This window comes from Charadrius vociferus, unplaced genomic scaffold (assembly GCF_000708025.1).
Source record: "Charadrius vociferus isolate BGI_N301 unplaced genomic scaffold, ASM70802v2 scaffold136, whole genome shotgun sequence".
NCBI classification, from domain to species: domain Eukaryota; kingdom Metazoa; phylum Chordata; class Aves; order Charadriiformes; family Charadriidae; genus Charadrius; species Charadrius vociferus.
In genome coordinates, this window is record NW_009648960.1 from 2472537 (window position 1) to 2495478 (window position 22942).

At 40.6% G+C, this 22942-nt stretch overlaps 1 protein-coding gene across 2 annotated transcripts in view; it reads left to right on the plus strand.

Annotated features, from left to right (window-relative positions):
* Positions 1–281: 281 nt before the first annotated feature.
* Positions 282–22942, plus strand: part of IKZF2 (IKAROS family zinc finger 2 (Helios)) — a 108449-nt gene continuing 85788 nt past the window's right edge. For both annotated transcript variants that reach the window (XM_009887570.1, XM_009887571.1), the window contains exons 1-2: positions 282–315; positions 1053–1157. In XM_009887570.1, coding sequence (XP_009885872.1) covers positions 282–315; positions 1053–1157 — 139 coding nt within the window. The remainder of the gene's footprint in view (positions 316–1052; positions 1158–22942) is intronic.

Consider the following 22942-nt stretch of genomic DNA (forward strand, 5'->3'; position numbering starts at 1 on the left):
TGCGATTGGGGGACAGAGAGGGGTACAGTCAGACCAAGATGATCCCAGTGCCACCTGCCCAGGAGGCAGCTGAATTTCTCTACTCAGATAATTTGCAGAAAGAGTTCAGTGCTTTGCAACTGAGCGCATGCAGCACACTTGTGTTTCTCTAGGCAATGGTTGCAACAGCAGTAAAATGGGCAACTACTTAGGGCTTTAAGTAAGTTTAATCATTTAATGGTTGATACTGACAGGAGTCTTTGAGGGTGTACTTTTCTGCCTTGCAGCACTGCACTTTGACTATGGAAGCAGAGGCTGCTGATGGATATATAACATGTAAGTAGTCATTTCATTTGATTATTCTGAATTAGTTTCCTTTTCCCACTGCCCTTTCTATAATGCAGATGCCTGAAACTTAAGCTTCCTTGTATATGGTCTTTGCTTTGAGATGATGCTGAACTAATAGCATTTAAACATAAACTTTGTGTATGACTGAAAAATGCATGGGGATGAGTGCATGGGTGAGTAGCTCTAGGTTTAAATATTTGCTGAGGATGAATGAACTTTGCAAACGAGAGAGAGTTCATCTTCAGAAATTCAAATTGCAGCCAAAAACTTTTTATGCCTTTCAATATGCATTTCTCCTGTTTTCTGTGTCAGGGCAAAATGTCTTAGTTTAAGTGCTTTGTTTAACTGTCAGTTAACCGAGAGCTCTCGGGGTGTGTGTGGGGGAAGTCTGTATGGAAAGTGCTGCCCAGCCCCAATTTTCAGCCTCTGCTAATGGAAAAGTAATCTTAACTTCTCTTGAGACAAAGCAGCTGGGGCAAGATTTGTCACAGGTGTGTGCATAGAAAACTGGTGACAGTAGGTTTGAGGGGGCTGTTAAAATCAGTCAGTCAAACATTTACTTTCGGCTACCTAGACTCCAGTTTTTACAGGCTCTGAAAGACCCCGCTGGTAAAGGAGGGAAGGGCAGAGGTGAAGCGAGTGAGCGAGTCATACTGTTTCATTGTTGTGTTGCCCTGCTGAAGAAGGGGATGGAAACTTACGGGGGACTTGTTTTATGAAAGCAGGTGACAATGAGCTTTCGCCCGAAAGGGATCACTCCAGCATGGCCATTGACCTCACCTCCAGCACACCCAATGGGCAGCATACCTCCCCCAGTCACATGGCAAGCAGTAAGTCTCTTCTTAAACCTGTTTCTCTCTAGCAGCGTGTTGGGTTAGTCTGGTCCTCGGGGTCTTCAGCTTGCTTACTTGGTCTTAACCACTGCTGTAGGAGTTGCTAATAAAAGAAGAGAAGGACAGGGTAGAGTTTTTTGTTTTTTTTCTTTTCTTTCTTGCTCATGCTGGTGTCTCATCTAAACATGAACGGGATTACTAGTCTGAACTATCCCAAGGTGGCATTTGAGAGCTGGTCCTTACCTGTTCCAGGTAGGAAAACACTAGGTTTGACATGTGCTGGTTTTGTTTCATCAGGTTTTGAAATCCAAGTGGAAATTGTTATTGTTATTATTATTACTTACTATGCTTCCCAAAACACCTTGAAGTAGCTTTATTTGAAAACAAACACATTTTATTTACAAAAAGGCTTTACCCTGGCAAAAGTATAAAGTTAAAATATCTGGGTTTGATGACAGGTTGTATTTTACTATTCCACGTAGAAACTTCAGCATCCTATTCATTACCTCAGCTTTGCCTTGGCAAGTCCAACGCGGCTGGGATAATTGGAAGTTTATGGCACTCAGTAGCTGACTCTCTAACAAACCGAAAGGATTTCGGTTTAGAATGTCAGGGGAGAAATTGAGAAAATGTGGATTTAGGAGTCTATTGAGGGTGTCACGTACTGATAATATTTTTATAATTATTTTCATACAATATTTTGGAGGTGGATAAATGTAATTTATACACATTTCATAAAACCAATGTCCTTACTTTTTTGTGTGTGTGTGAGTGCCATGGCTTGTTTTACTGTTGGCTACAATGTTACATCAAGATACTTACCTTAAAGTACCTCTGTACTTGTATTCAAAAATAATGTAACATGCTTTGCTTCCAATATACTTTCAGAGGGTTCCACTCTATGTGATACTAATTTTCTTTCTAGTGTGTATACTATAGTTCCATATTTATCTTTTTTATTTATCGTATAATACCTCACCGAAAACTGTGAAAGAAAAAGAGGGCTTTTAGGGTTGCTTGCTTTAAAATACACAGTGTGTTGCCTTCAGAGTCTTTCTTATTGAGAAAAAGATGTTACTTTCCTTTAAGAATTCTTCTTTCCTCCTGCAAATTACGCGTAGAACGCAGTTTTTATGAGCCTTTAAAGCTGAGGGTTATTATGAAGATCTCCCAATTATATACATGTTGCTAGAGAATATGATTGCTAATACTCTGGACTGAACTTTATATGACAACCGATCATAACTCAGCATCTTTAGACAATTCCAGTCCTGCTGCACTGGGATTCTGATATATTTTATTATGTTGTAAAAGTTTTACTACTCACTTTCTTCATTTTCTTTGTTTCCTTTTTATTAATGGGAAGCCTTCATTGGAAGGGAAAAAAAAGCTCCCTGTTTTAAATCTTCTTTATAATCTAGACTAAAACCCAGAGTCAAATTAAGGAATAAAAAGATCAAGGATGAAGTAATGCAAAAATACTTGAACACATTCAATATTTTCATGCTCATTGTGTTAACATTTTCAATGATTTTTAAGCTTCATTAATTCTTGCAACACACATGTATCTGCAGCCTTGGTGAAGATCTTATTTTTTTAGATGTGTGTTTTGGTCTCTCACAGGTGTCTCAACTGCTTTCATCCGTGCTGCTCTGCGTTAAGCATGTTCTGCTGTTGAAAAATTAGGGGCTCTGCCTGGGTTTCCTAAGCCACACAAAACTTGAGCTTTTTAAATTTGTTGTAATTTATTTACTCTGCAGGCATAAGAACATTTTGCAGCGAGGCGGTTTGTTCTGTCTTAAACATGGAAGGTATTGATTAGAGGTTGTCGGCTTTTGTGGCAGCTGTTACGTTGGTTCATTTAAGGTTTTTGGCCAAATCTTGAGTCTGGCGTGTGTAAACTAAATCGCCAGGCTGTGCTTTAGAGATTTCCACCTGTTTTACAGGGTACAGGAAATACTTTTAAATGTTCAGTAACACAGGGGTCTGCGACCTCCTTTTTTGTTTTTTTAAATATATATATTTATTTTTTTTTTAGGAGAGGTGGAAGAGTAAGGAGGATAAGCTGTTTGGAATATTTTGTATGAATTTGGTAGCTCCCGATGGATTGATTCATCGTTTTAAGTGGAGGAAATGGCTGTGCTGTATTTCTGTATGGTTTAATTTCTAGTGGAGTCACTGGAGACTGATCTACCATTGGCATGCCGCTGTAGTGAAGCCCAGGACATGTCATTCTGGCTGGGTAGGGTTTCCTAATGGAGGAGGTGGTACATGGATCAGAACCCAAATGTTTCACTCCCGATTTTGTTGCCAGTCATCCCCAGAAGGTGGATGGCCCTATTTAGCAGTAGGCTTGGGATATGCACCTGCAGGGTAGAGATCTAAGTTTTGAGCTTTGTTTTTGCATTCCGTTGAATTGTTTTGAACCACAGCTCTTAATTTAGTCTTAATTTGTGTCTGGCTTAAACAGAGACAAAATCAGAAGAAGCAAATTTCTTGGATCTGTACTGAAGCGATTGAGCAGTGCTCTCCCAGCAACAGTAAAACTATGTGCTACGCACAGAGTTTTCTATGTTCGTTCGCCCCTGGCAATCCATATTAGTAGGAGTTTTGGCTGGGCTACTGACATTTTCAGGTTCTATTCCAAAAGGTTTCAGGTTAAATATTTTGGCTTGTGTTAGAAAGTTGTCTACTGCATCCTTTAACCTATTACGATTTCAAGTATCTAGATGGGATGCATAGGTTATGGATGGGGCTTACGCTCAATTCTCCTTGTGAATGAGATGATCCTGAAAGATAAATCACAGTAAACAGCCTGTCATAGCTAACTAATGATTTTAAATGTACCTTACGGTATGTATCTGCCTTTAGCAGAATACTGTATGTATGTTGGCGCATGCTCTGTTCTAAAATACTTTATTATAGTTTTATGTAAGCAAAGATTTAAAATACATGTAAATAGTCAAACTGAATAGGTTGATAGATCATCTCACTTTCCACTTCAGCAAAGACAAATGAGTGCTATACCTGCTGAGTACAGATGATACATTTACATAGCCCCAAATCTGGAAGTCCAGATTTTCTTGTGATCTTCAGTAGGAAAACTCTTCCAAGAGCTGACACGCAGAGCTGGGCATCAAAGGCCTGCTCAATTAACTTTGTGTTGGTACTAGAGAGTTCCCTGCATGGCCCTAAGCCCTCCTCTAGACCACACCGAGCTCAAGGGAGTCTGTCTTGTTGCCTTTGGTGAATGTTGAACTGGGCTGTAAGTGATCAGGAACCTCAGAATAGGAACTGGCATGCTAATTAAAGACTGATGGGGAATCTTTATAAAAGAGGCTTTAAAAAGAAATAATTCCCAATCACCTCCGTGTAATACCATGCTGAGTTCTTGCTGTAGTTATTTGAGACACATATTACTTTTTTTCCCTGTAGGTTAAAATGGAGTTAGAATAATGTCCCCTTTGGAAACTGCAGAGGCACAGTTGTTTGGTTAGTTGACATGATGCCTACTTTGTATAGGATGAAGGATACTTCTCTGAGACCACTTGCCCAGTATCATATGGAAAATAGTAACAGCGGCTATTAGCATCTGACAGTCAGTGACAGAGGAAATTTCCTCTTAAATTAGCGACTTTACAGTGGGTGTCCTAGATAACTTTCTTATCTTTGCTTTCACAGACAAAAGGAGCCATGTAACAAAACTGAGTCAGAACAATCATAAGTATCAAACTCAACATCTGATGTTTGAAACTGATTAAAATTGTGGTACGCTTTCAAGATACATTTATAGTAGCTTAAAGTGTTACTAAGTTATGAGAAACAATTTATTAAGAAAATAAGCATTGTCAATTGATTCTGCTGAAAATAATGAGGCGATTGCATTTTCTCGGTGGTGGGGAATGATTGCGCTGTATGACTAGATAACCGTTGGGATAACAGTATTAAGTGTGAGTGATTTCAGCAGCAGTATTTAAACAGAACTTGGGCAAGGTCTTCTATAATGTAGTCAATACTGTGTTCCCAGTGACCAGGGTAGACTGGAGTGGACTGTCACTTTTTTTTTTTTTTTTTTTGTAACTTCAAAGCCCCAAATCTTTCTTGATTACTTTCATTTTTCAACTCTAAATTGTCATACAAGCTCTGTTTTTGTCACAGCTGTGTTGCCCTGAACAGAAAGTTTCATGTACCACAGTTGTATCAGCACCACATCTGTATGGATAAGAAAACCTAAGCGTGCAGTCTGCCTTTTGGAATGAAAATGAGTAAAATTAGGGGTTGCTTCATGCCTCGGCTACGTAGCAAACAAGCCTTTCCATCTCCAGGGTCTATGGCCCAGGCATGTGAGACTAGACCTTGCACTGGGATTCTTTTTGGCTCAGTATGTGTTTTTTCAGTAGGATGGGGTGATGGAGGCTGAGCCTCTGCAGGAGGCTTTTCTTTAGGGAGGGTGGTTGAAGCGGTCTGGGCTGGGCTGCAGGGGGTAAACTGAATTAGTGCTTTGAGGCAGTCACTCCCCTGACACGTGCACTGGGGCACGAACAATTCTGGCAGCCAAACTGCTGTGCTCTGAAGTGGGGATTCAGGTCTCCAGTTCTTCCAAATATCTTGGAAAGTGTGAAACACGGTATATGATGCTAAAAACTTGGACTGGATAACCTCAATATGCCGAGGAATCTCTTTCCTCTGTGGACTTAAGGAGTAGGGTAGGCAACATCTGTTGGCCCAGGTATTTTTGATCCTGCCTCAGTGCAGGGAGGTAGACTTCTGACAGTCACTTGAGATGTCCTCCAGTCCTTTGTGTCTGACTTTCCAACCTTGACAGCTTGATGTTTAGAGAGCTCAGCTGTGGAATTTCACGATGATGCCTGATACAGATATACTTGTGGTTTTACAGGTTGAAGGGTGCTGAAGATGCACTATGCCGAGACAAGCTTAGACATAAGGGATGAGCTCAATAAAGTGTGGCAGGGAACTGGTCAAAGTGAACTACTTTGACACTTAGAGAAGCAATGACTTCGCTTCAGTATTTTAACCTCAGACTTCCTGAGGATTGCCGAGGAAATAATACTCATAAAAGTGTTAGCCAGTGGGTTTAGCTTTCTTGAGGTTTCAGGAGGAAAAAAAATATATATATAAAAAAAAATATGTGACGATCAGGCTTTAAAGAGAAATTTAGAATCTAGGTTTTTGTCCACACTTGTGAAACTGAAGCTCTGCAGAATAGTGTTATGCTTTTCTTTTTCTTATTAATAAAAAAAATAAAAGGAAAGAAAAAGAAAGAAAAGATTACCTGGAAATGAAATACCTGCTGGGATGCACCTTGGATTGTTGTACCTTTATAAACATCAGCTTATATTTTTCACACTGGAATGGTTAAAATCATGAAATGGTTCCTCTGATACAAAATCTGTGTGTAGATGAAAACTGAGTAGCCACTGAAACTACTAGGTGTTTAAGTGACTACTGTCTGTAGCTCACACTCCAAAGGTGGAGGGTTCCCCTGTGTGTTTTTTGTATCTTCTGTCACGGTCTCTCTGTCATTCCCTATGGAATCAGACACTCGGCTGCAAAAACATTCCTCTCTCTCAGTGAGTGTTATAACGAGGGTGGAGCGAAGTGATCAGTTAATCTCATTAAATAGGTTTTTATTCATTCTGATGGAAGTCTCTTGAGAGGTCATCTGCCAGGGCTTTGTTGCAGCACACACCTTTCTTAGGAAGCTTCTGTTATTCTCTTGGACTGTCAGGTTCGGTTAACTTTCCTTGGTACACACCCTGTTACAACACTCAGTGCTCTTGCTAGCTTTGTAGTCAGCAAGTTTTCAATGTTTGCTTCTGGAATTTCAGTTCCTTCTCAGACATGCCAGCAAAAAGAGCAATCCTAATCTTCCTTGAAGTGCAGCACTTTGATAGCAGATTGACAACGAGATACCCGTTAGAGAGCGCTCTGTCTTTCCCATCCCTGAATCTGGGGGAAGGTGTCACTCCTATTGAAACTGATGAGTATTTTCTCCCAGGAAATTGGATTGAGGGCTTGTTTCCCGTTCCTGTGGGCCACTGTATCTTGTCTAGTCCTCTGGCTAAACGACGGTTTTCAGGACTAAGTTTTACAGGTGAAAATGCAGCTGCCTCTGTCATCTTTTCCTCCTGTGTCGTCTTTGTGCATTACTAAGGGTGAGCGGTGCTCATTCTCAGTGCCAAGAGGGCACCTTGGAGGAGTGATGCTATTTTAGCCAGGAGGAAAAAGCATAGCCATCTGCTTTCTACTCAGTAATCCCAGTGAATGAAACTTCTTGGGGCATCCACCTGAAAGCAGCTCTGTAGAAAATTTAAGAGAAGGCTGTGACACTGCTCTCTGTAGTAACAAGACCTGTTGCCAGCCTGGGTGGAGAACCTGTGCCACAGCATATTGTCCCTTGCCTAGAGCAGTGAATGCTTGTTTGGGGTCCAGGCAGTCGACTACTGCATCCCAATGTAAGGAAGCAGAGCTATGATTATTCCTGAGAAGCGATGGGGCTTGACAGGTATGGCTCTGGGCCAGGTGACCAGAGGCCCATTTTTTCTCCTGACTCTTGTCATCGGCAGGGGTGGGGAGTCTCTTCAAGTTTCTGTGCTGCTTTTTTCCCTTCTTGCCTTTTTTTCTAAATCACAGAGGCCATAGGTCACTTAAGATGGAGGTTTAGGTGGCCCATGATAGTCTTTGTCAGAAGTAGAAATTTTATTATGATGGCTGCTTTGCTTAGGGGTTGTTTTACACTGAATTTTTGCAGCCCTGTAATGAGACATGTTCAGAAGTACCTTAATACTGCTGTAGCTTTTTTCCTGTCCTGTGCAGGAATAATTGTAGTAGTCCTAAAGCACCCTGGTCTTGTGTGACTACATTAGAGAAACCAGTGTTTTAACTCTTCCCATACAACAGTGTGTTAACTCTTCCCATACAGCTGAGCGTTACCAGGACTGTGTGTGGACAACCTCCTATTTACACTGCCCAGCAAAACGTGTCCTTGATCCGGAGCCAGGTCTACATTACTGGCTTCTGCTGGTACCATCATGCTGCCCTGTGGCTTTGAATAGCTGTAATCCCTCATAGATGGAGTGATGCTGGCAGAAGCTCCTGCTGTGAGTGTAGCCCTGGCTGGCCGGGTCACCTGCAAGTGGTGTTACAGGTGATACACTGGAGCATACCATAAAACAGCAGACGCTGTTCCTGGAAAAGCATGGGGTTGATTCATCCCCCTCATTTCTGATAGGTCATTCAAACTTCTGTGAATTAGAACCTCCTATTTGTTTCTTTTAACTGACTTTTGCTTTCTCCAAACCTCTTATTTTTGACCCTGCTTTCCAGTTTTTGTGTTTATTTCTTTAATGCTGTGTGGCCAAGGCATAGCATGACAGAGGTGGTGGGCCCCATGTGCGTTGTACCCAGTCTTTTAGCTCATGGCTGCTCTGTGTTTGGCCTGTCTAGAGAGGTGATAGGGCTCTGGGTCTGCCCTCTGGTGAAGCTGAGATTGCCTGTTGAATCCCAGTGCCCCCTCAGGTGCAGGGGGAAACACCTGCAGGTTGGTTGGAGGTCACCCCTAGGGCCAAACTGCACTTCCAACCCCGATGTGAAGTGGATGAGTATCTGCATCTACCAGCCAGTGGTGAATGGAAAAAAACAGCAGGGTTGGTTTAAGTGCATCATGTCCCTAAACAACTAGGGGTCCCTCTTCTTAGCAGGCTGTGGGTTTTATGGGAGGTATGGGCCAAGGAATCTGAGTCAGACCTACCTCCACTCTCCCCACCATGGCTTCATGTTACCTGGAAAAGCTGCCCAGACTGTTGGGTTTTTTTCCGCATGCCCTCTTTCTCCTGAGGTATTGGTACCACCTGTGAGGCTGTTCTGGGCACAGATATAGTCACTACAGTAGGGGAGACAGTGAGAATATTAAAGTCCTTTCCCTATCACTGGGCTGGAGAAGGCCTTTTGAGGATTCAGCTCTACTGTCCACTCTGAAGCTTCACGCGATGAGGACAGAAGACGCAGCCACATCTTGGTGCTTCTGGTGTCAGGTCCTTTGACCTGGGGGATGGAAGTCTGAAGCAGTGTCCAAAGAAGGTAGGACATACTGAAGCACAGAAAATCCATACACATTATCTGCCTGTGCTGTCTTATCACCTTTTTTCTCGTGAAGTTTTGTCCTATGTGAGGAGGTAGGACAGTCCACGTTTCATCTCCAGCTAGTGGAAGATCTGGGCAGGGCTTGCAATAGAGGTGCTCCATTTGCAGTTAAACCACATTCGTGATAAAGCTTGAGTTTCTGGTGAGGGACATTTTCTTGTTTATCCCCTTTGTTCCTCCTCTTGAACAAAACAAATGTTATCCTAAGGATATCTATGCTGTGACTTTCAACAGCAGGCTGGAGTCTTCTCAGCTCCTTATTAGTCGTGTTAACCTTGCATTCCTCTAGGCCTCCAAAAATCCTGAATTCTGTCAAAAGAAAGCGATGTTGTCCCATTTGTTCACAAGGGACTTATGTTCTCTCAGTCCGTGAAAGTTATGTTGGTGAGTGGCACAGACAACTGGCTGGAGAGGCCTGTGATATGCCCGAGTCCATGTTAATTTTTCTCGTAATTACTTTTTGATTTGGGAATGTGTGTGTGTGCAGTCATATGAGAATTCACACCTACTCTTTCCTAGTCCCCAGCTCAGCCTGTGGACATTTTGTGACTCCTTCTGCAGGCAAGTGTGGTCTCTGAGGTAATGGTCTAGCCATAAAATACAAATGGAGAGATTTTTTGGTAACTGTATCTGTGCATCCTTTAAACTCCAGCAGCATGAATTAAACACCTGCTTCTGTCCAAAGAGCAGCACACAGGATGGTGTGAATTCCCTTTTTTTGAAAATGAAAGAAACTGTCTCTCTCTGTATGAAAACAGCAAGTGTTTTTACACAGAAGTGATATGACGTCTATTCATTTGGAGAAGAGTAGCTATTCTCTTTAAGTCATGGATGGTTTAAAAGTTTCCAGGAAAGAGTCGCAGCAGATTGAAGACCTTGTTCTGGTTAGCAGCCAGGTCTGTGATAAAAGGGAGAAGGCTCAGGCAAAAGAAGAAAGCAGGGTTTGGTTTTGGTGGGTTTTAATCTTATTTCTTGAGAAATTGGTATCCTGCAGTGTGTGTTTTGCCTTGTGCAGATAATTGCCCCTGAAGGGTAACAAATCTTATTAATTAGTGGGTTTGCATACTGCTTTTAATTGACTGTTCCAAAGTACGGCTTTTTATTGCATGTTGTAGTATTGTGGTGAGGGGCCTCTTTTCCTGCATCTCTGGAGTTTGGTCTGGCACGTGTGCAAAGTTTGCCCAAGTACAGAAATATTTTAGAATACGCTGTTGTGCCTTAAATTCACTCAGTGCCTTAATCCTCATCACCTTTCAGATGTAGGCATGTCCTAGACGTAGATGTGTGTAATAGTTTTACAGTTTAATCTCCCAAAATTGGGTCAACTTTACCAGTTGTTTTGACCTTGTTACCAGAACAAGTGGCTCCTGGGTGAGTTTAATACATCTCCATGCAGCTGCATGGAACAGTCTGCGATATCAGCTTTACTTGAAACCCACTGTTTGAAATTTTTCCTCTAGCTTGAATACACAGGCCTCTCCATCACTGCTAGGTATTATCCTTTGGATAATCTATTCTTGTAGAGTGTAATGTAATAATATCTCCTCGTTATATCATGCTTTTTCAATAATAAATCTTTAAGAGCTTCACAAAGGATGCCAGTTGAAGAGATACAAATGGGTGAATAAAATTATAGGCTGAAGAGGTGGAGAAAAATTAGAGAAATTAGTATTAGTATGAATTCAGCTCCTATAGGTGGGAGGCAGTCAGCTTCATCATTTGTGTGTGTGACTTCAAAATGTCAGATTACAGGTAGCTCTCAAGAGTTCATAAGAATGATGTGCTAGTTATGTATGTAAGGGTCAAGTAGTCTACGATGTTAGCAGACTGCAACAGCTCTGTGAGTTTATTCTTGTGTTCTCTAAAATTTGTCAGTTGCACAATTTCTTTATTTCTCCAACATCCCACACACTCGTATATGAATCCCAAACTAGAGTGTTCTCAGAGTATAAATGTTATCACCAGTCAGCTGCCCCCAAATTAGTTAATACCAAGTAGAGAAAGTTGGCAGCTGGAGAAAAAAACATGAAAATGTGTCCAGCCCTGGCTTATGACAAGCCTGTACATGTGTGATGTGTGTAAATACAAATTGAAGGCACTTACAGAGAGTTTAGGCCACACACGATAGTGATGTACAGGCTTGAAAAATGTTAGAATCATGCAAGTCTCATGAAATTAGGAAGCCAGAAAGAGGAGAGGTATGTGAATTGTGCCTCTGCTGAAGGAAAAGCTATTAAGCGCCACCCTCTTCAAATGTCAAGTGCATGGGAAAAAGTCGCTGGAAGCCAGTCTCTGCTAAGTCTGTTGCTCGAAGAACCTACTTTTTGTTAGATGTTTGTGCAGAATCACCTCACTGGTCGGACTGTGAGACCAGACATGACTCAGGCTATCAGCACGTAACATGGTTTCAGGCTGCTGTCTTGCTGCTCTTGCGTTAAAATGCTGTAAAGAGGCATTTGCTTTTTTCTCACACTTTTAAAGTGCTTCGTTTATTTAATGTCATTAGGGCTATTGTTACTTAAATTTAGCTTCTGACTGGTAATCATTAAATATTTATAGAAAAATCGATAGTAGTGAGATTTTTGCTATAGTAAATATATATCACATATGTATTCAAACCCAAAGCAAACTGCAGTGCATTCCAGGAAATAATCTATAATGATGCTCTGTAAAGTACTTGCTCATCTTCATGTCAAAATGCTTTATTTGTGTCCCAACTGCAGCCATTTCTGCAATGGAACCCTGGTTGTTTTTTTAATAGCTTAGAACAACTGAGTACAGTGCCTTAGGAAAAGAGTAAAAATAGTGTTTTCATTGTAGAAACGTGAATGATAATTGCAGTATAATTATCCAAGGTTCTTTAGTGACTGTTTGTGGGGAGATCCCTAAGTTTGATGTTGTGTCTGATAGACAGCACCCCAGCAATAGACAGCTGTGCTAGAAGAAGAGAATTGCGCTAAGGTATCGGTTCTGCTTTGCTTGTGCTGATTGCTATCATCCATTCTGTTTTCTCAAACACGTGAATGTCGTTCGGTGCCCCAGTTTGTCATGTTTTCCTCGCCTTTGCTGTGGCATCTGAACGCCCTTATGAAACTAGTGGTGTGAGAGAGTCCCTTTGAGGAATTTCTGACGTGTCTCTTGTTGTGAGGTGAGTACTCGGGTCTGGGTGGAGGCAAAACCAGCCCTGCATTTGGGAAGAGGAAAGTGTTCTTGAGAGAAGGTGGCGATGTGGCAACTACAGATGATGGTTCAAAACCATTTAAAAACAATGCCTACTTAAAAAAACTAGGACTGTGACCTTAAACGGGCCTCAGAGGCAGACAAGAGTTCATTGGAGGGGTGTGGACAAAGGTATAAAATATACAGGACATCTGACATGTGGACAAGAAAATTTCTTCTCCAACTTGGGTCTCTGCATCATTTTCTCGTGTCACTGTAAATGGAATAGGTCTTGGTAGACCATCAAGGAGATGACCTGAATTAATTGTTCTGTCCAGGTGTTTTGGAAGGGGGAAAGCTTCCTTACGAGCTGACGACAAAATTTCAATTTATAATTATAACTGTAGTTTATAATAATAATTCTAATTATATATATAAACAGTTTAATCTACTATAATGTAATTTGGTAACATTTGCTGTGCTTTGGCTGCTTTCAGATAGTGAAAATGTGCTGGTAGTTGTTGGCCAGGATTCAGAAACATTTGTCAAAATTTTGTGCACTATGTGAACAACAAAATTTTGTGTGTATTAAGCAATTATTAATTCTCATCCATTATCTGTCAGATAAAACTACAACTAACTCATTAACCAAAATTAATCATAAATAAAGCTGATCTGTTGTTAAGGAGGCTAATTAGAACGGTAATTGTGTAATGATGATGCATTTAATTTCAAAATGCATATTTAAAAGCTACTCCTTTTGGCAGTGATAGAGCAAGGTGTTCCGAAATGAAGCGGGATGCTTATTGCTGTTGTTGTCCTCTTAATTAATACCACCAGGATTGCCTTTGTTTTCAGTCCTGTTAGTGTCCCCTATAGAGCACTCAGAAATGTCCTAATTCAGCTCACATTGAAGCCAGCAGTTAAACTGGTTTTGTTTTTTTTTTTTTACTTCAATGGGAAGAAGGTGCTATGTGGAAGTGCTAGTATAAGACACACTCTTGGGTTTACTACTGTAGCGGCACATCCACATGTCTGAGCTCTGGGAATACTGGCTATGCTCTGGGATTTGCTACTGACTTGCCATGGAGATAGATCTGGAGTTTCAAGCCAACAAAACTGAGTTGTGACTCAGTGTTTTAAAAATGACTGAGTAATTTTCCATGCAGTTTCATTACAGTATCTTTTTCCCCAAGGATTATTTACTGTAGATTAACTTCCAGCACTGCTATACATAATCTGGAATTTTAACAAGAAAGGAATTGTTTAAATAGGATAGTGTTTTTATCCCAAATTGCCCGGTTCTAATGGTAAAATTAGCATCACTAGTATCATCAGCAGTTTTACCTGCTAGCCTGTATGCATAGTTTCTTGATTATTTTTATTATTTTTTAATCTGTTGTCAAAATATATTAAATGCTATTATGAGGTGTTGGGTTTTTTAGCATAGCATGTTTTATTTTAACAAACTGCCATTTGGATCATTAACAAAGGAATGGGCACTGGATACAGAATATATGATTCACCTTGTCTCATCGTTTGTGATCACTACAGATTTTTTGTTTTCCTTCTGACTTGGTTTAGAGGGAATTACAGAACTGAAGTATTAATCTTGAATGTTTCTACTAATCAGACTTGAAAGGAATATTGAGCATAAATTCATTTTACTTCTTTTATTTTTAACTTTTCCTCTGCAAGTTTTTTTTTTTTCCTTGTGCTTCCTGGTTCATTGGGAGAAAAACCCTACGAGCATGTTTTAGTTACATCACTAATATTAGAACTGAGTAATCGGGTGGTTTTGGCAGCAGTCTCGTTTATAAATTGTTGGTGAGCAGATGGCTCACCAAGTTGGCATGCCAACTCCAAACTTTCACAATCATGAGTCAAGCTTTAAATCGCAAGATTGCCTTACATGCCACAAGATTATTTTTTTTTTTGTGCGTGTTTGTTTAATAAATGTGATTCTTGATGTACCTTCTCGTTTCTGAGTTGTGTTTTGCACTGAAGCATGGCCAGCTATCTCTGGGGTTAGAAATGCCTTTTTTACTTAATTTAATGAAAGTGGAGACTCTTGTAGTCACTTATCTGAAAATCTTAGTGCTAAGAAAAAAAAGTAAATATTGGCCTAAGAGACATAAAAGTGAGACTTGGAAATCTGGGCTAATGTCAAATAGTTCAAATGGTTGAGATCCTTTACGATTATACTTTTAGCAACTCCTGCTTTTGTAGGCACAATAATTTGCTAGAAATAATATGCTGATATCTGTAATCCTGGATATGCAAATCTGTACCAATTTGTTTGTTTTCTGAGTGCAGGGCTTAAGTCGTTAGGTGGCATAGAGTACAAATGTTACATTTTGAAATGCGAGAGTGAATATTCTCTGTAAGCAAAATGTAGCAATAAGAAAAGAGGGCTGAACTGGAGTGCTCAGATGTTCTAATTGTGAACACAGTGAAGCTCCAAAAGGGACAGATCTTGATCCACTTGAGAATTTGGACAAATACTACTGGAAGGACTTTTTTCTTTTTTCCTTTTTAAGCTATTCCTTCAACTAAAATTAACATGGTATATGTAGGTTATAATGCATTGTGAGACCTGTTACAGAATGATAATTGGTCCTTATTTCTAAATGATTCCACACAAAGTGTGCTGTTGTAAATGCTAAACAACTGTGTTTCATCCATAATCATGTAATTGGTGTGTGCAGCTAATTAGTGTGTGTTCAATTTAGGCCCAGATTTTTTGGAAATGTCTCCTGTTCTGGTCCTGATTTAGCAAAGCTCTTAAACAGATGATTAACTTCCATTGGCTTTAATAGGACTTAAGGACATTCTTAATCAGGGCCATTGTGTCAAATCATGTCTCTTGGTGACAATCGGAACAACCTACCAGAGCCGTAGTAAAAATATCTGTAGGTCCTCCTTAAAATTAAATTAATCATTTAACTTGTGAAGCATTTTGTTTCAGAATGTGAAACTCTGTGTAGATTTCTCACTCGCTGTTTTTTAAAGCAAATGGTTATTGTCACAATCTAATCGTATGTATAAAATTTAAAGATTTTAACTAGCTTGGCAGGAGGCTGTTTACATCAAATATGCTCAATACACCTTTGAGATGGAAAAGAAGAAAATATTCATCTGAGAGTGCCTCGCTGGAATATAAATGTCAGTGCTGATAGATATCTATGATAGAAAATTTGTGTGGGAGTAATAATTTAGTAATAAAATAGGTCAAATTAATTCTTATGCTGAAGGGGATACCTTACAATAACCATTTTGTAGTTTTATGTTTGACAGTTTGCTCTGCATTATGTGGATAGGTGGAGCTGAGATAATGTAATCCATTTCCAATTGTAAACAAGATTGCTTTAAGAGCTGCTGTAGTAAGATGCATGTTGGCTGACTTTAAGCTGAAAGGTAATTGCCTCTGAATATTAATGTGCATGTGGGGATTTTGTTTTTAATTCTGGGATTTCATCTTTGCCCTATAGCAGCTATGAAGAGGCCCTTGTTTTCCCAAATCCCACTTTGCTGCTAATTGAAGCTGATGGCAAGTGTTACGCTTTGGGCCCTTTGCTTTTATTTTACGTGGCCTGTGTACCTTGGAGAATGCTTCTTTCTTTGGCTGTTTTCTTTTTTTTTTGTTAACCACCTTTTGAGTAGATTAGTTTTTTTGGAGATGCTCTTGCTGTCCTAGAGCATCTATGACTAGTTCCTGAGCTAGAGTAGGTTATGATAGGTTATGAGGAAGGGGAGAAGTTGGACTAATTGAATTGTAGCCTCTTGGAGAAATTAGAGTTAAGGTGCTGACCGTGTGCTGTGTAGCTGGAGAGCTTCCTCAGAAGTAATTTAGGACCTATCCAAAGCCCGCTGCACTTCCGGAGAGATTCTTCATCTAGTTTCACACGCTTCTGGAGCAGACCACTATCATGGGGGCAAGTTGTGGGTAGTGGCAAGCTTAGTCTGGCTGCATTTTGTATATGAAATTGTTTTAGGCATGGAATGAAACAGCTAAATAACAGTCAAGCTGTACCTTGTCTTTCCATTTAAATTCTAGCACCTGGCTTCTACAAGCAATTGTATTACCCACTGCTTACAGCAAGACTCAGCACTGGATACAGTGGGACTGGTGTTGAGCAGGGTGTAACTGCAACTCTGCTCCGGAGCAAACTGCAGTCAAACAGCGCTGCAGGCGCTTGAAAATCTGTTATGTGCCAGGTTTTAACCTGAACATGTTTTAATGGCACTGGATGTGTGGGCTGTCATTAGTTAGGACTGTTTAAAGATGTTATGACTGGCAAGTGCCCCACATGCCCTTCTAGCAGAGATGACTATTTCTAAGGCAAGCATTCAAAGCAGAGTTCAACGTGCCTCCTTCTCTGTGGCAATGCCAGCAGTTTTTCTAAAAAAAGAAGAAACAACAAAATGGAGTATTTTTAGCTTGGATCGATTCACTGATCCAGTTTACTGCATGGTCTCACACTGAGAGGGGTGGTGTCTGAGCAGGGGTGGGAGCTCCTGGTGCCAGTTTTTCTTCAGAGGCAAAGGTATGCTGAACTGTGCTAATGCCTGGAGCTAACAGATGTGCAAATTGTGTTGGTCAAGGGGGCAGCAAGCTGGCTGTTCTGCTGCCTCTGCCTCCATGCAAACGGGTGGTCACCTCTTGCAGAGAGAGGAGGCCAGCAGCTGAGAGGCACAGGCTCCACAACCAGCCCTTTTGCAGGCCACCTTCAGCTCATGGCTCACAGTTGGACTATAACCTCATATAACATCTCTAGTTAAACAGCGGGCTGAAGATAGGTGGTGTTATGGGTGGCAACCACAACACAGAGCCAGACTTGAGACTTCTACATTCCTGCACCTTGCACCGACTTTGGGGTATTGAGGTTTTTAGTTTAGAGTGATTTTAAATTTCCATAGTGCTCCATCTTTAGTGATTTGGTCTGGCACTTCTTGAAGTCAAGGGGAGTTCTTGTGGTAATTCAGTCATTTTTGCAATGTGATGCTGCTTGTAGCAAAGCTAAAAAATTACTTAGCTGCAGAAACATTTGACCGTAGGCTGGTAAGCAGAAAAAGTGAGGGTGTGTGGGTTTGTGAATGTATGTTGCCCATTAAGGAGTCTCACTCTATGCTGGGGCTGCTTCATTACTGTGATAAAAATAACATAAAAGGATTCTAATAACTAATTAACTTGTTCGCTAATGGATCAAGCATTGTCTTAAGGGCAGCAGTTTAAAAGAGTCCGTTTAATGAAAGTTGACTGGAGGTATGTCCTGTGGCTATTACAAACTTTGTTTTATAATAGCATGTATTTTTCAGCAGCTCCTTGCTATGCTGTAATGTGGTTGGAGTGGGAGAAGTAGAAAACTGGCCATTTCCCGGCAGATAGTGATAAGTTTCTACTCAGTCAGAATGCTCTATACACTATGATAGGTTTATAATTATTATCCTAAGATTGATGTTTTTGGGGGGGAGTGTAAATTTGTGCAACAGTAATCCATTAAGAAATCAATAATCATTCCATCCTGAAATGCAGTTTCTCTACAACATTATAAATACACACCAAAGATTTGAAACTCTGCTTGTCTCCCCGCCTCTGCCCCCACCCCCCCGCTTCCCTGAACTCCCAAGTTCAATGTCCTTTGCTGTGTTGGAGAAGCAATTATGTAGTAGGACTCTTCTGTTGGAAAAAACAAGGGTGGTAGTATTAGCATAATCCTGAGAGCCAGTAAAACTTTTTAGCGTGAACTTTGCTTTCCCCTCAGTACCCTTTCAATCTCGGGGAAATTCCCCTCTCCTCTGCCTTGGTTTCATCCCTGGTAGATGGGGATTATGAATATTCATGCCTTGTTTCTCTGTAGAGGACTGAGGAGACAAAGTGTTGTATGAGTGCGAAGTCGTGGTATGTGTACGTTTCCTTTTCTTCACTCCTCCTCCTCATTCAGTCTTGGTTTTTCATGTAACAGTAGAGAGGTTTGACTATCAGAGGCCAGCACATCCTGCAGGGCTTCCCTTTTTGCTCTGAATTCTCCCCAGTTGGGCAAACCCGTTTTCAAAATGCTGCTGTAAGTTATCCCCTGATCTAGAGAGCTGGAAACCTACTTTATCTCAGAGTAAAGGTGTTTGTAGCTGATAAATAGTAGACTGTATGAAGGAGATTAAGAGTATTACTAAAGTTTCTCAGTTGAAGTCTAAATTATATGGAGCAAGGTGCTGGGTCGGTCTGGTTTTGATCTCGCAAAGAAAATTGTGGATGGGTCAGGGAGATGCTATTACTGTAGTAAGAGCCACAAAACATGCAGTACTTTTAATATTGCATTTCCATGTGTTTTATTTTCATTCTTCCTCTACTTCCTTTTTGTTAGAGCTGGTTGAAAAAATCAGTTTTAATGAAAAATACCTCAATTTTTTTGTTTGAGTTTAAATTACTATTATTTTTAGCCAGCTCTGCTGTGGATTGAAAATAGGGCATTCTTTAAGGATAGAGTTGTATCTTACAACTGTGATATTTGTTGTCCACGCCTAATTCCACTTTTTTTCTCATCTGCCCCAATAAAAGGCATGCTTGGCTTGGGATGTGTGTGGTAACTCAGTACCTGCATTTTACTCTTCTGAGAACGTTGTCATCTAGTGCATGGATGCTCACCAGCCTTTTCAGCTTTGAGAGGGAGAGAAAGACCAGAGTTTTCATCACATCTTTCCTTTTGAGATTTGAGAATCTCAGGTCATGTCCAGAGGTCTAGCAAGTGTAAAGTGTGAGGTTTTGCTTGTGATTTGGTACATATGTACCTTGACTTATGGGTAGAATTATTAATGTTTTTCAGTGTTCGCAGGCTTGTGTCTTAGGCAGAGGGTGTGGGAGAGCTGGTAGTGAGGGAAACTGGACACTTAAAAGCCAAACACTGTTTCTCATCTGAGTAGTTGCTCTAAAGCAATTTAAGGCTACCGTTGTGGTAAATTCCCTCACTGTAATCCTGTATGGGGAGAGCTTTCACGCGTGGCTTGATTGTGGGGCAGCTTGACTTTCACTGGTTTTCATTGGAAGGTGTGAAACTGTGATGCTAATAGGAAAAGGCTCAGATGCCAGCAAAAAAAAGTTGGTCTTGTCAATTGTGTTCAGTAGGTTTCCATTCGACATTGACTTTTTGTCTGGCGAATTGCTTTTTTTTTCTTCTTTAAGGCCACGACCCCCATAGTGGGTTGGTTTCCCATCAATAAAGAATACTTCTTCATTTACCTAAAACTGTCCCTCTTGCTGAGATGCTGTGAGTGTATGAGTTTAGCAAGGGCTTGCACTTTGTGGGTTTTCACTCTTAATTCAATACATTGTAACTTGCGTCACTTCTCCATTGGCCCACATAACGATCAATGGCTTTTATACATCAACACAATTCTTAATTTTGAAAAGCACCTTCTTTTTTTTCCCCTGCTGGTCAACTTATGGTATAGAAGCAGCAGCTGATTGGCAGCTGATTTTTCTGCAATGATTTGCTGAATTGTGCATGCAAATGACATACAGCTTTTCAGCGAAATAGGAAGACTTTATCACATCTTTTTGGGTTTTACCCATTACCATTTTTTTCCAGTGGTTTGCAGAATGGTGAGTGCTAAAAGCCCAATATCAGCTCACAGGATGCTGAGTTTAACAGATAGGGCTTTATTAGCTCTCGGTTGCATTTGTCTTTACTTCACAAGTCTGTTTAGAATTACCTGTGAGTGGTTATTTTCCAGTGTGGTTTTCTAAGACAAACCTTTTTTTGCTTTTTGTTGCTGCTGCTGCTGGTTTTTTTTTGAACTACTAAAAGCTCATCACCATGCATGTAACTGTTATGAATGTATATGGGTCCACCGATAGCTTGAAAGGCAAGTTACAGAAATTGGTGTAAGTGGCTCTTTGGAAAGAAAATTCTTCAAAGAGAAATATTTAACAAATTGAACGATTAAGAGATGCCACCTCAATCAATAAGTTAGAGTTAATTGGCAGGGTACAAAGCGTTTTTAAACAACTTCCCTGAAGATTCTGCATATTAGGCTCAGAGTGCCTTTCTAGTGAGGCTAGACTGTAAGGCTACTTTCAAAGTAGACAGTTTCCTCTAAAAAGTGCTTATTTTCAATTATTTTTTTTCTAACTTCCAGACCCAAAACCATTTTGCATTGTAGCTATGGGTCTCACTGAGTGAATTTAAGACTGTTTAATAGCAGCTTTGCATTTCTTCTTTTGTGTGTTTGTGCCTCCCAGGAGTATCCCATGCTCTAGTGACTGCAAACTGCTGCTCTAGAAAACAGTCGCCAGCCACTCTCAACCCGTGCGCAATACCAGTGCTGCAAACGTATTGTATTTAGGTCTCTGTGTCACCTCATTTTTCTATTTCTGTAAGCATTATCAAACTCTCCCAAGTGCAACACATTGACCACAAGCCACGTGTTAGGACCAACGGTCCTAAACTGCTAGTTCAACTTTATGCTTGTAGACATGGCTTAAGCCCTATTAGAATTAAAAGGGAAAAAAAACCTCCAAGCCCTCTTATTAGTGCTAGCAGGCTATGTATAAGGTTCAGAAAGAGTATTTCATCCAAAGGTTTGAAAGCCCTCTGTAATGATGGACAAGCAATGTCTTCTGTACTTTCAGAAAATAGAAGTGGGAGAAGAGTTTACTCTTTCTTTTAGCAAGAGCCGCCTGTCTTTGGGATGCCTCAGTTGGGATATTGTATGCCTAACTTTTAGAGATGATGTGGATTGCTAGATCATTTGAAAATGGGTCAAGAATACATGAACTCTTCTTAGTTGGTCCTAAGTAGCTTGGTCAATGACTTGCAGTGAATCAGCAACTGAGCCACAAATGAGCTGAAACACCAGTCTTCCAGCTATGAGTTCACTTCACCAGACCAGTGTTTGTCACTCTACGGGTTGTGTAGAAATGTTAAATGTCTTTAATGAAGCTCCTTTTTTTTTTTTTTTTTTTTTTTTAATTAACGGAAGTGTCACCTCTAAAAGTCAAGGTAAACTGTAAGAAAGAAATCCCTAACATAAAATCAGCAGAATTAAGTCATTCAAAGCAAAATGCTTTCTCTTCCTTAAATGCTTTTACTGGAAATTGCTCTTCCCTTTTGGCCCACCACAGGTCATCCCCGAGAGTGATTAGCTGAGGAAGGGTGCTAGTTCTCAAATCATTTGAGCAATTCTGTTTTCAAACGGAGAAACGTTCACAAATCTTTGTTTGGGCTAATGCTCCCTCGCTCAGTTGGGAAAAGGAGGGGGGTGTAAATCATTGAGTAGGTATATCTTCCATTCAGCAGGAGTGCACATGATGGGATTATTAGTATTTCTAAACTAAAGCCCCTGACAGATCCTTGGATGCTTAAAGCTGTTGTGATGCTTTACCAGATGGTTCAGAAACTCAGACTGGAATATCTCATTGGCTGGTGATGAACAATGACATTTCAAACCCACACGTTCGTTTAGATTTTAATTTTCAGGAGGATTAAAGCTTTTTGGGATATGGGCTGTCTCTTTCCATATATATGCTCAGCACCTTATGTAGTTTAGATGCTTTTGCAGTGTCTTTATAATTTGTCATAATACTTACTAAAGAGCAGTTTAAACGGTTGCACATTTTTAGCTGTATACCTGGTCCAGCAAAGTGCAGACAGGGTAAGTGAGCAAGTTGTTGCCTCAATGCAATGAGCATAACAACTGCAACTGCAATAGCAGTTTGCCTTGTAGCTGGTAATTGTGTGAACAGGTGATTATGCTGAAACATGCCATTTTTGATGCTGTATCCTTCTGTTCTTTTCACTTTTCAAATCTTGTCTTTGAAGCCCCAATTCTGCAACTGCTAATGCGTTTGCATAACTTGTATCAGGTGAAGTGTTGATGTTTATTCCTGCTAGGTGTTGAGCTGTTCAGTCCTGACTCTACATAGTACTTTGAATGAGACCCCACTGCTCTGGGGGAGAAGATCAAAGGAAATTGGTTGGTTTTTACTCCCGTTCAGTCCCGTGGCGTTTTGAAAACAGGATAGAGTGCCCCTCTGGCAAAATTTAAAAAATTTTTAGGGCCTGCCAAGTTAGGCAGTCCTCCCTTGGCTGCCCGCATAACTGTCCTGGTTAGAACTAGGACCTTTCTGCTACTTCTGAACTGCCTTGAAGCATGTATGGAAGTATTACTATTAAATTCCCTTCTAAATTCCTTAGGGCAAAGATTGCTATTTTGTTGTGTGTAGATATATCAGGTGGTGGTAGGTTACTGTGTAAAAATGTGAGTGCACAGATGATTTTGGCATTGGGGCAAGGATTTGAGCTTAGCGTTTGAGGAATGGAAAACTTATTTTTAACACTTGTTTAAACAACAGCGTTAATGCACATTCTACAGAGCAATGAACCAAGATGCTTTGCTGACAGGTCTGAGAGGTTTTGCTTTTTTTCCTGCCCTCTCTTGCCCCTGACAACTCCATTAAGAGA